This window comes from Rhea americana, unplaced genomic scaffold, assembly GCF_003343005.1.
Source record: "Rhea americana isolate MKP2758 unplaced genomic scaffold, rheAme1 scaffold_145, whole genome shotgun sequence".
Classification (NCBI taxonomy): domain Eukaryota; kingdom Metazoa; phylum Chordata; class Aves; order Rheiformes; family Rheidae; genus Rhea; species Rhea americana.
In genome coordinates, this window is record NW_028185539.1 from 1,489,428 (window position 1) to 1,503,032 (window position 13,605).

General features: G+C 41.1%; 1 protein-coding gene across 1 annotated transcript in view; it reads right to left on the reverse strand.

Annotated features, from left to right (window-relative positions):
- Nucleotides 1–13,605, reverse strand: part of ADAM12 (ADAM metallopeptidase domain 12) — a 189,253-nt gene that overhangs the window by 16,701 nt on the left and 158,947 nt on the right. Inside the window, exons 13-16 of the mRNA XM_085299114.1 lie at nucleotides 13,085–13,174; nucleotides 11,385–11,580; nucleotides 2,341–2,449; nucleotides 2,035–2,233 (exon numbers count right to left, since the gene is read on the reverse strand). Of these exons, the coding sequence (XP_085155240.1) occupies nucleotides 2,035–2,233; nucleotides 2,341–2,449; nucleotides 11,385–11,580; nucleotides 13,085–13,174 (594 nt within the window). The remainder of the gene's footprint in view (nucleotides 1–2,034; nucleotides 2,234–2,340; nucleotides 2,450–11,384; nucleotides 11,581–13,084; nucleotides 13,175–13,605) is intronic.

A 13,605-nucleotide genomic window follows, 5' to 3' on the forward strand; every position in this document is an offset into this window, starting at 1 on the left:
AAAAACCCACAGCACACAATTTTGCTCCCATTTAACTGCAGTTCAGTTCAGTAATACTAAAAGTCAGTCACAATAATTAGCATTAAACTAGGAAAAGTGTTGAAGGAGACGACAGGGATGCTTAATCAGGGCACTTATCCCCTGGGGAGAAGGAAAAATGGAAGGAAATTAGAGTGAATTGGCATCAACATGCACGCATGTAGAGAATACAGGCTGATTACAGCAGTATTCACAATTCAGATAGTCACAGTGGAGCAGCACACAGAATTCTGATCACATTAAAATGGCTGCATTTCAAATTGTGCATCCTCAGCTTAGAAAACTCAAGAATATTTAAATTCATATTCTTAATCCATAATACAAATGCGCTAATGTCCTCAAAGTAAAACATACAATTTCATAAGTATTAGCCTGTGTATTCTATAGTGTGTATGTGTATGATTAGATAGATTAGAAAGATTAAATACTCATTAGTAAAACATAATGGGGTGCTTCTCCAGTGTCGAATTTTCTTTGAAGAGACATTTTATAGACTCTTTTCTAATAGATTGACTTAGAAATGTTACAAAGGTTGTTTTCTTGTAACAGGATTGTAGTTGCATTAGGGATATGTTTTAAACCTGCTCTCAATGCAGTGTGCTAATCCAACATAATTCAGAAGCATTCAGAAATTCAGAGGCTTACTTGAATTTACCACCAGTTATCAAAGCACTTTTTTTCCTCGCCTTGTCATTAATCCACCGAGGGTATGGAAATCCTCTTCACTGCAGTAGCTTGTGGCCTCCTTTCCACTTCTCCCTCCTGGAAACCCATAACCGTCTCCCACTACTCTCTGCTCCTCTTCTCTCCAAATAAAAATCCCCGGACACTCATACAAAATTTGGACTATACTCACGCCAGACATTACAATGCTTGTAAAATATGACTGCATTAAAATCAGTTTTGGTGGCTGAACATCAATAAGCTGAACATTACATTTTTCTAATAGTCTTACCAAGATAGCTTTTCCTGCAAGTAAAAGGGGGAGGGGGTCATAATCAGCAGACTCCACAAGTACATTCCAAAACTTAAAGTGAAACTAGTGAGAATTTGGTAAAACTACCACGAAACACTACAAACACTGGCAAAGCTTGGGGCGCTGGTATGAAAATCAAATTTTGCATTTCCTATTATAAGCATAAGAGCAGCCAGCTGAGGCGGGTGAGACAAGGATCCGCTGAGCCTCGACGAGTAGCTCTTCATGAATTTTTCTCCAGTGGAGCTATCCTCTGCCTATTTGAGCACGTTCATACTTTTGACCTCAGAATGTCTTGTGGCAATAAGTTGTACGGTTTTCTCAGCATGCTCAGTGAAAAAGTATTTCCCCTTTTGTTTGCTCTAAACTCCTCACCTGATTTCATTTGCTCCATGCTTAGGCATCACTGTCTCCTGCTCTCATCCCCATGGTACACTAGATTTTATGTACTTGTATAAGCTATTAAAACTGCAAGATCTCTTCACTGAGTTGAAACACCTAGACCTGTGCTCATTACAAGCCAAGCTCTCTGAAGTGGTGCAAAGGCCATTTAGAGGGTTCAGGGAAAATGACATTGGTAAATTTAAATGCTGAACCCTGAAACCTCAAACTCTGAATTTAGGCAACACAGAAACCAATTTAACTATAATACTAATTCCTAGGTCTCACTTCCACCGATGAATGCACTGAACTCATCAGAATTTCATTAACTCTCCCGTAACGTATTTTGCTACACTTGTTTGGCAGGAAGTACGCATCTGACAGATACTTGGGGCTGTCCTAACAAATCATGCATAAACTTGAGCAACTTGCACTGCATCTGCAAGACTAATTCAAAACAGTGGCCAAAAAAAGGGAGTAGAAATCTGACTCAGTGTGAGCACGAGAAACAATGACAACCCACTAATTCTTCATGAAAAGAAATCCCAAAGCAAAACACTGTGCAGTTTAGTACAAAGTACTTTCTAACAGGCAGGGTAGGGATGTTCGCCTGGGCCGGGAGCATTTCAGAGCCTTACTTTTCCATCTGCGCACTTGGTTCCTGACAGCACAAGACCAGGATCTGGCATATCATCTCCCAAGTATACATGGGTACCACGGCACAGAATCTTTCCACCTTCCTGAAGTGGGATGTTAGTTTCTATGGAAACAGCATTGGTACCAATTACAGGTCGATTTGCTCCTCCTTGACACTGAATTTTTCCACATTTAGCATCTCTGAAGGAAGTAAAGAAAACCAAAAATTAGTTAAATGATTTTAAATGATATAAGCCCCCTCCCCTCACGCTTGCATCAGGTCCCGTGTTTGTAAAGAAAGGCCCTACCTGGGTTCACATTTAGCGAAGGAGCTCTTGGAGTCTTTGCCACAGTTGCCGTAAGGATCACCTGCAGAATTCACTCTCTCAAAACAGATCCCAGGAGCAGGTTTCGCACCTGAAACAAAAACACATCAAAACTTTTCATCTGCTACAAGGTGCTTTTAATAATTTTTTTTTTTTTTTTAGCTCCACTGATGTTTTAGTGGAAGATAAGATGTGATCTGCATACTGATGAAACATAACAAAACAGATGTGCTTGATCAGCATGCTAATTGAAGAGCCCGAATGTACGGATTTTCCACAGTTGTCTGTCTTTCTTGGCAATGCTAAGCAATAACCAATGCACAACTCATTCTTTTGGGGAATTTCTAGATTATATCCCTCTTGAGAATCCTCCCAGGACACAAAGACTTTAGCAAATGCCAAATCGAGTAAGAAAGATGCAGCCCAGCTGGTAAGTTAGCTCCCTCCTTTTTACAGGAGCCCACATGATTTTAGTGAAAGCCCAAGAGTTGAAGCCAAAGAAAACACTTTTAAAGAAAGGCCTTTGAAAGTACAGTTCAGTATAACAAGAGACCAGAATAAATAAAGGTGCAAAAGGGAGCGCTGTATGGCTGTAAAAACGTGACACGACTAAGAGAATACGCTGCAACTTGCTCAAGCTAATGTACTGAGGAGAGGAGAGGAAACTATCCCCACCTTAATCCGCAGTAAATCCATGCCTGAGAGGAAGGACTAGGTTGAAAGAGGGATTATTTCTACCGTGGTGGTAGAACTAGGAATCCTGGAAGGGAGGCAGCATCTGGCAACGCCAGCCGCTGCCTTTTATAATGCAGACATACTAATACCGAAGTAACTTCCGTGACGGGAGCAATCCTGGGAACGTTTGTGCGGTCAGATTACTCATCCCTACTTCTATATTTTTCATGTTAGAAGGTTCCATCTAGTCTAATCTCTTATATAGAAAATGTCTTGTCCACTCTTTGCCAGATTTTGACCGCTATAAAGTATCTTTCAGCGAAGTATCCAAGTGTAGATTTGAAATATCTAACAGGCGGAGGATCTACTTCACCAATTTCACTGTTGCAATAATTAATTAGTCCCCCTAATTATTGCAAAAATATGAATTTTAAAGGGTCCTTTGCTTGAGCTCTTTAGTCCTCCATATTTTCTTCCCATGAAGATATTTAATAGCACAGTCAGGTCACTGCCAACATTTCCAGCCCTCCAACACACAGACTTGCTCTGAGGAGACAGGATAGCAGACATACTGGCTACATTTCTTAACAGATACATAGAGAGGTGTCTACACGAGCACTGGTACCACTGGTAAAGCTGTGCTGAGAAGGCATTTTTCAGAATAAACTCTCTCACATAAAACACAAACAAGAACTGCTGTACTTTTGACAGATCAGCCAAACTCAAACAAAACAAGAATTGACAATAAATGACATGATAGCCCAGAAGTTGAGAATATACAATTTTTCACACAGTGCCCCCTGATTTTTAACAGACAGAATATCTGAGCTAACATTACAGTTTTCAAATGTTCTGAGCCACCTCCAGGTGTGTAAGCATATCGCTGTGAGCAAAAGATGTATCATTTATTTAAACCATCCTGAAGATTTCATCTAAAAGTCTTCAAAGAAGAAGAAGGTTTAAAAAAGGGTTCCAATTCCTAGAGAACAAAATAGAAATATGACTGTAAACCTTACAGTTAGTGTGGCTCCTTTCACTGATAACTCAGAGTTTAAAGCCTCAATCAGTTATCTGCATTTCACAGTCCGAAGCTTGTCTAGTAGTATGTACTGCTGAACAGCAATCTAATGCTATTAAGGACAAAATGTTAAAGCATAGGATGGCACCCTCTCTTCTCCCTAACATTTTTACATGCAATCTGTAAAACTCCGAAAGCAGGGCACAGAAGGAACAGAATATGAGCTGCTGCTTCCCTAGAGAGGACAAGAGCTTGAAGTTTTTGAAAGATTATTATCAAGCTTGCTGAGTTCAGAGTATTTCTCAAATCTGGAACTATTAAAAGGGACTCACACAGGATCCTTTCACTTCTTTTCATTAAACCACAAGCAATAATCATAAATCAACAAAAGCATCTAGACAAGGCACTGTGCAAAAAGCAAAAATATGAATTCCATTTTCAGCATGTAGTTTCCTCCTCATCTTTCCAGGGCAGTGACATTAACTATTCAGCATGATACAAACATTAAAATGTGCATATACTATTCCAGCTTTAGAACAGAGAGGGATGGAAGAAAAAAGGCCAAGTAAAACTAATTGCTTTTTCCCCAACCTCTGCAAAGAACGACTTGCTCAGACCTACTTCACCAAAGCAATAAGGACCCCTATCAACCATAACCCTATGCAACTGCTCTCGGCCTCCTTTCTCCTCAGCTGCAAATCCTGTGCGGAGACGTGTTCAGCCAAGGCAGTACCACCACAACAACCAACGGCTTCCTTGGAGGACATGCCTGCAGCAGCCCAGAGCATAGACATGCTTTCTCCAGCCAAAAACTAAACAATCACTCACAGTCCTATGTTTTGACTGTAGGTGACCTAGCAAAGATTCATTAAAAACAGGTGTTGAAGAAACAGAGGATTCCTGAAAACTAAAAGATTTTAAGGTATGTATCATCCCCTTTCATCTGGTGGAAAATTGTCTTTTTTTTTTTTTTTTAAAAAAAAAACGTAGAAGCTCAGCATGCTACATATGAGGGAAACCAGTATTTGGGAAGAGCAACACATCTGTAGCATCCATTCAGGGCTCAGACAGTGAGCTTTAACGCAATCAACATTACTTGACAAGAGAACAGATCTCATGGAGGACAACAAAATGCTCCCCTGCCAGCCTCTGAGCACTCTGCGTATAAAAACACCTGGTACCCAACAATCATCTGGGGCTTGGAGACCAAATCTAGCTCCAATTTCTATTCTCTAAATGAAAGTATAACACACTGTGGCTTGGGATTCAGATGGCTGTTCCTTCTCCCAACTAGTTTCTCACAAGATTTGGACTTTATTATAGCTGAAAACATGTAAGACCGTATGAAACTGAACAGATGGAGCTACCAAGTTAAAAGGAAGATTTCAGAGGGTGTTAAAGGAAGAGAATTGTAATGTTGTGTTTCTGGCGGAAACCCATTTATCAGGGTTGCACTACATAAACTGAAGCAGAAACTCTTGTCTTTCTGCGTTTTGCTACCTCAACAGGCAAAGACAAAATGATTTGCAAAGGTATCTAGTGGTTATTAAATGCTTTGAACTGGATGTGCAGAGTTTACTTCGCTTTGCTATTGATGATTACAGTATTGCGACCCTGTAATTAAGGTCCTGTCAGCCTTTCCACGCTAAGCCTTATTGAAGGGATTAAATCAGCCATTTAAAATTGCAGCAGGTCAAAGCTCACCACTGCAGTTGTCAGCCTGGAGATGCTTCCTCCACCCCCTGCACGCGTATATTGATGAGCTCACTTCTTTAGCTATAGGGTCATAATGCAGAGAAGTCTTACGGATTTAGAAGCCATAAAAGAACGCTGTGTCTTCCAGATTGCCCCAGATCTGCTTCAACGGGCAAATACTTTCACAATATTCAGAAAGAGAAATTTCTGACCATGGTGCTGATTACAAGCAGAGCAAATCATCAGTTAGCAGTCTGAGAGCGGAGAGGAGGAACATTTAGTTTGGGTTCCCAACATTATCTCAGACTTACTTCAAAAAGTGTATGCAGTATCTATACATAGGAGTGGGAAGGGAAAAAAAAGGCACAGGCTGGTACTCAGAGTGCACCAACAAGCACCATAAAAGACTGTAAAAATAAACGTAAACATAGAAATACAGTGTTGAACATCACATGATTTGCACCTGGATTTTAGATCTCACTAGGTCTGCTTTACTGCACTGACGATGCAAAACAAACTTACATGATCTTCCCTTGGCCTCTCTCTCTCTTCAACTTGGTGATCCCTGCTGTTAAGTTTGGGAAAGAGTAGGAAGGTGTTTGACCTGTTCTTTCTGCATTTAAGGAGTATGCTTGTTCTTACTAGTGTTCAGAACAAAGTTTAATGCCCTTCACATACCCAACTGAAAATGGCCTGGCCATAGATTTGCAATGGTCAAAGCAGTTTCAGTTTTTTGGTTGCGCTACATGATATTTTAAATCATTATAGTGCTCAAATAGATTAGCATTCTCCCCAAAGTTGTTAGAAACAGTTTGATCAGTTGATTTAGATGGGGATGGATGGCCCTGTGTTACTTAGTCTTTATTTTGCCTATAGGGCCATACTTGGTAAAAATCCAAAGCTCTTACATCAGTGACAGGCCTCTGTAACAAATATTGACATTAAAATTACAATTGTTCCTATGTAAATAAATAGCCATGTCTATGCAACAAATTTAAGTGTGTTCTAATTACTAAGTCAATGCCTGCCAATGGCTCCCCAAATTCATTGCTTTTTCTCCTCTTGGGGAAAACATACTGACAAACACTTCCTTTTCTTCCCTGTAAGATCACTTTCCAGTCAATGTAGAAAATGGAGGCAGCCTAAAGCTGAGAATCTTCTGTTCTGAGGTAATCAATAATTTCTCTCTTAAATAGTTTTATCTGTATATCTAGTTGCTCCTGAAAATGCCAGTGAAGTACCAGACGTTATACAAGGCATTACTGTTCATGGATCTTTCAGTCACACTCTTTTCAAGAAGTCAAATCAGTGCAATTTGACATTTCTGAATATGAAAGAAAAAAGGTTTCAACTACTTTATGCATTTTACTCTTTACACATAAAAATTACATGAATTAAGGAGAAAGTGGACAAATCTTCGTGTTCTGAGAGCAGACTAGAAAGACCTGGGTCTTTAACAAGAGCTTATGGCTATCCTCAGAGACTGTCCCCAGGTGTTCTCTTCTTCCACTGTGAGCTCTCCAGCCTGTTGCAAGCAAGGGCTGACTGCAGCATGTTAGATGTTGTGCAGAAAGCCTTGACTTGGAGTCTAGCAAGAAGACCCAAGAATATACTTGGTGTGATGTAGTTTTGTCCCAGTGGGCTTGCAGGGAAAGAAAAATTTGCTTGTATTTGTCTTCCACATACCTGATTTCACTGAAGCCCTTGGCTGGAATGTTCCTGATTAAGAAAAAGCCATAGTTGACACGAAGGTTTGGCTCTCATACTTCAATCACCTCTCTGCTGGTATTAACACCTTGGCATAGGATTTTAACTCTAAAATACTGCAGGTTGTGAGAGCAGTAAGGAGATGCACTGGAGTGGCCATGTGATCCTCTTCCCACTCTTCACTTTCTTGACTGGGGAGCATGGTTTCTTGACCAAGAGTGCCAGTGACAAGCACTGCTCAGCCAAACACACCACCACTTTCCAGCTGCTCCTCAGCACCCTCTGCCAGCAATTCTGCTCTGCCTCTACGGTAGGATGCAGAGAGAGGGGCTCTCCCGGCAGAAGGTACAGGGACCAGCCGTAAACAACATCCTCAGGGCAGAAGCAAAGTTGGGAGTCCTCTCCATAGAGAAATACTGAGCTTATGTTCGAGGTGAGATGGAGCTGGGGAAGTCAGGGCTCATACAAACACAGGGAAAATAATAGTTTGAGATAATTACTATTCAGCTCCAAATCCCTGTTTTATTAGACAGGAAATAACAGAAAGTATTTCTCCATTTGAACTGAACTTATCTGTTGAACACAACAAAGAAACCCAATGTAATGCAAGCATTTCTTTCTGGAAACAGATTCTTATTGCTCAGCCTAATATAAACAAGCTCTGATAGTGCTCATCATTTTTCTTTAACCAAATCCAAAAAAATTAAGATCAACATTTATCACTAGGCTACTGGACATCTGTAACCCTATGAATAAAGGCAGATATAGAAAAGAATATCCTGATAAGAAATTCAATACACTGAATATAGTTTAAATAAAAGTTATCATATTTTGTCCCGCATGGATTTATTCTCCTGGGATAAAAAAGAGGAATTAATGTAAATGAACTATGACCTGTTTCCACTGTGGTATAGTTTGTATTAAAACAAAATCCCACAACCCACACAATTACCCTCCACCCACATTTAAAAAAAACAATTATTAAACACTTACAGTAATCTGGTAAAAAGTTCAAATGAATATTTTTTGATAAAAAGCCCTGAAAAAATACCATGGAATGTTCTAGTCTCTCTTTCTTCTGCAAATTGAGCTGGGAGGAAACAGGTTTCCTGTGTGTCCTGTGAAAGTAGTGAGATTTTAAATGTCCTTTTTGTGCAGCTGTGTGGCCCACCTGGCCCTCGTTGACATTCCACCCCTCGTCTGCCAGCTCGTACTCTAGGAAGATCAAAGTGTGATCTGGCAGGGGATACCACATGACTGGTCTCTAAATTTGGACTACAGGCCTTGACTTTTTGCTTGAAATCTATCTGCTATACTAATTGAAGGGTTTTTTTGTTTTGCTTTCCATTTCTGTTGGCTTCCTAATTTATCAAGAGTTTAAAAACTCTGTTGCACAAACAGGCAACACCCTTCTATAGTCAAAGATGCAGAATCCCTTTACATACCGTTACATGTAGGATAGCACTCAGGAACCCACCTCGCGCCTTAGATCCAAAATTGCTGCGCAGTAGCCACAGCCACTATCTTGCCAGAGCAAGGTGGGTTCCTCATTAAAAATAGAAAGATAATTCTGATCTCCCTTGTGGGGTCTGGCTCTGTTAACTTTACTAGCATTATTTCTAATTTATCCTCGAACCAATGAAACCAGAACTAAGCCTTTCGGTTCAGGTTTGGAGGCAGTGCTTTGCTAGGAAACAAACCTGGCAATGGAGCTGCAGCAGTTCAGCTCTCTGACCTTCAGCTGAATTTTTCTCAACAACAGAAATTACTAACAGTCCAACCAAGTAACTTTCCATGGCATCGGAAACTGTTTCATAAGGAGATTTCATTCTATACAAGAGAAAATGTCTCCGTATCCAGCAGATGAAAAATCCCAGTATGACTAAGACTGGAGGCTACAGTTGTACATGCTCATGTTAAGTATATGACAACGAGTTGGATATGGAAAAGTATTTCAGAGAGAAAAGTAATTCAGGGAGACCTGGACAGGCTGGAGAGCTGGGCGGAGAGGAACCTCAACAAGGGCAAGTGCAGGGTCCTGCACGTAGGGAGAAATAACCATAGGCACCAGTACAAGCTGGGGGCTGACCTTGTGGAGAGCAGCTCTGCAGAGAAGGACCTGGGAGTGCTGGTGGATGACAAATTGATTGTGAGCCAGCAATGTGCCCTTGTGGCCAGGAAGGCCAATGGTGTCCTGGGGTGCATTGGGAAGAGTGTTGCCAGCAGGTCGAGGGAGGTGATCCTGCCCCTCTACTCAGCCCTGGGGAGGCCTCATGTCACATACTGTGTCCAGTTCTGGGCTCCCTGGGACAAGAGAGACATGGAGCTACTGGAGAGAGTCCAGCGTAGGGCTACGAGGATGGTCAGAGGGCTGGAGCATCTGCCCTATGAGGAACGGCTGCGAGAGCTGGGCCTCTTCAGCCTGGGGAAGGGAAGACTCAGGGGGGATCTGATCAGTGTGTACAAGGACCTGAAGGGAGGGTGTCAAGGGGACGGGGACAAACTCTTTTCAGTTGTCCCGTGTGACAGGACAAGAGGTAATGGGCAGAAATTGAAGCACAGGAAGTTCCGTCTGAACGTGAGGGGGAATTTCTTCCCTGTGAGAGTGACGGAGCACTGGACCAGGTTGCCCAGAGAGGTTGTGGAGTCTCCTTCCCTGGAGATCTTCAAGGCCCGCCTGGATGCAACCCTGTCTAACACGTTCTAGGTGACCCTGCTGAGCAGGGGGGTTGGACTAGATGATCTCCAGAGGTCCCTTCCAACCTTATTGATTCTATGATTTCGGATGCATGATTTTTACCACGTGGGGAGCTTAATGATGAACTGGAACTCCTCTCACACATTACACACAACCAAGAGAGCTTTTCCCTTCTATCTGCATTAGTGACATTATTTCTTGTGCTGCTTTAACACTCTTTAAAAAAGATTTGCAAATGGTCCAACCTCCTATGAAGACAACAGATAAATACTTCAATAGACTTCTGATGAGGGCTCTGATCAAGACAATGATATGTGTCATTATATTTATACATAAGTTTAAAAATGGAGTTGAAGGCAGAGAGATACTGAATTCAAAGAAGCTAAGGGAATGGAAAAAGTTATCGTGAAAGAAATAATAAAAGCTCTACTATAGTGCTTTTCTTCATCAGCCTTCAATGTGTTTTTTCCCATTTGAGAGAGAGGGAACTGAGACACTGAGGGAGATGCAACTTGTCCAAGGTGACTCAGCAAGCTATAGAATCCATGTTTCCTTAGTTAGTGGTATTCCAGTTGAAAAGCCATGGGACATAACAGGAAGGCGAGCTGCCTTCCCAGAAAATCATTTACTTGAGACAATCCTAGAGACCATGCAATTATATTTTTGCAAAAAGTAAATGAATTCCCAAGGGAGAATAACATTTCTTTCTGCTTCAGAGCATACTCCGCTAAGGGTACTATTAGGAGGTAGGTTTACAGGGTAATACCTGTTAATAAATGCACACACTGATACAGGACTCTTATGCTAGTGTCAAACACTGAACTGTAGACAGACATCTTTTACTTTTTGCAGATGAGCAATTTAGAGCATGGGTGGGAGTTTACACACCACTCTGAAAAGGGATGTGATTTTAACCTGACTCAGCAGCATTCAGCACTCTACAGAATAACATAAGGCCATATCAAAGCTAGCATCAAATGGTTTGCTGAAGTTCAAATAGCCAGTCGTAGCAGTGTTGCAGAATGAAACTAACAATTCTCCACCTCCTGCTGCAAGAACTGAACAGGACTGCAAAGGAATCACAGAATGATTTCCTCATTATTCAGTTCTCCATTTCAAAAAAGAATAGATACAGATTGGTACTGTATAAAATTCCCCCAAATCCATCTATAATCACACAGATTTTCTTCTCAAACCTGTCCAATAAACAGAACTCCTGGCTCTAAAACTCACCTTGGCCCCAGAGCGTGATACACTGCTGTTCATGGGTCTGGCATATGCCGTTGTAGCAGTAACCATCCACTCTGTGGCAAGCATGTCCATCGTGCAAATAGACGTTAGCTGGGCAGTGAGGGCTGGCGCCAGTGCAGAACTCTGGCAGATCACAGGAATTACTTGACTCTCTGCAAGAAATCCCTGCCGGTTTTAACTGAAAAACAAACAAACCCCTTGAACCACTGTAATTCCAGTCAATAACAGTTATGCAGTGGCATAATCCATGCAGCACACAAACAGCTTTTTTTGGTGGCTCTGCACCAAAGGACCACAGTGAACAGTATAAAGATTATGCAGCCCTTTAAATATATTTATTCAAGATACGTTGCAAAGAATTTGGTACCTTTTTATAACGAGGGCCAAACTGAGCTTGCAGTTGCAAACACAGCTCATGTGGCTCAGGTCAGAGGCAAATCTAGCTCTTTTTTAGTTTGCAAGTATGAGTAAATTTTTCAGATCACCTCCTGTAATCCTGTTTTTTATTAGGAATCCGAAAACAGATGTAAAAACATACTAGGCTCTACAGCACAAAAGATGCACTGTAGCACTAACCAAAGGTCAGCTCAGAAACTTGTTCATGTATCCAGCCTCAATCCTGGGTGCATGTTCTGTTCTCAGAGTGCCTTTAATAATGCAGGGTCGAGGCAGACAACTGGTCACATAGCTTTAACATCCCTCACTGAAGCAGTAGCTCATGAAGCCACTATCCCATTAGAAAATGGACTCAGCTTCTTGGATTGCTTCCTGAGATGATTGTATACTTCCTTATAAAATTCTCTTCTTGTCACAAGCTTCAAGACCTTCTTTGACTTAGTCGATAGCCCAGCTAGTCCACACAACTACTCCTCTCTTCACCTGATTTATGAAGATAGCTACATATTTCAGGGGTCAAGGCAATGAGTAGGTAATGTGGAGTGTGCTAGTCTGAACATTGGCTTCTCAGCAAGAAAAAAAAAAGTGTGTTCTAGGAGCAGTACTAATTTTTTAAATGCATCACCACAGTGATTCTGGTAAAAAGCAAAATGACATCAAGATTGATTCTCCTTAAAAGCCCTTGCTAGGAAAGCACTGAAAAAGCTTGCCGTTGTTTCCATAGCATGCTGCTGTTGAGCATTTAGGCAGATGGCTGCCACAGACACAATGGAAACTCACTGAATGCCTTATCAGCCCATATGCAAAAGTTGGTCTGAGAATTCAGGAAGGTAAATGCCTGTGGCAAGCTGGCTTTTTATAATACATTAGGAGTCCACAAGAGCTGATGATCTGGCATTAAAAATATATATGCTGTTGACAGAATTAATGTTTTAAGAGTCTTCCCTTAAAAAGATAGCCCAGTATTTAATGACGGCTTGCCACAGCGCACAATCCAGATCAGCACAAAAAAGAGTGTAGTATACAAGTTCATGAAAAAAAAAGGTTTTGCACACACAAATGAAGTGGCTAGAAACAGTGCAGACACTATTAAAGATGTCTATTGATCTGGCCCTAAAATAACTGTTACAGTTTGATAATTTTTTTAACTGCTTACATGAAACCCAAGTGTCTTAATGTTTAATGATACCAAATTATTTGTTCTGCATCCCTGCTTACTAGCATGCAGTTGAAAATATGGAATTCTGCCCACCCCACACAAATAAGAGATGTTTCGATCAGTTCACCTGGCAATCTTCACAGCAAAGTCCATGCGCACATACTGCTCCTGGCTTCAAAGTACAGGTAGTTGCATTACAGCACTGGTTGGTACATTCCTAGATAGAGGACAGATTCAAAGCAGAAAACATTCAGTCACACTGAGCTGTAAATCAAGAAAGGCTGTCCTTCTCAAAGAGGTGCTATAGCTCTGCCAAGAAAAGCTATGCAGGAATTATTGAATTATGCATGAAATTCTACAGCTTGATCCAAGTAGTCTTGTCTGTTGTTAGAATCTACAGCTATAACAATTGTAGTAAAACCAGAGAAGCCATTGAGGAATGCCAAGCTATAGATCTAGTCCCAGTAGATTGATTGCAATCCTGATTGTCATAAATTATTATGCTGTTCTAGTTCCACAAGAATCAATGGAATGACACCAATTAAAATTCTAGAAATCAACTTCAAATTCTCAGCATCAAATTCTGCCCAGAGCTGGTATGAGGAATCCCACAGAAATCAGGGAGAAAATCACTGTATGATAAAAAAA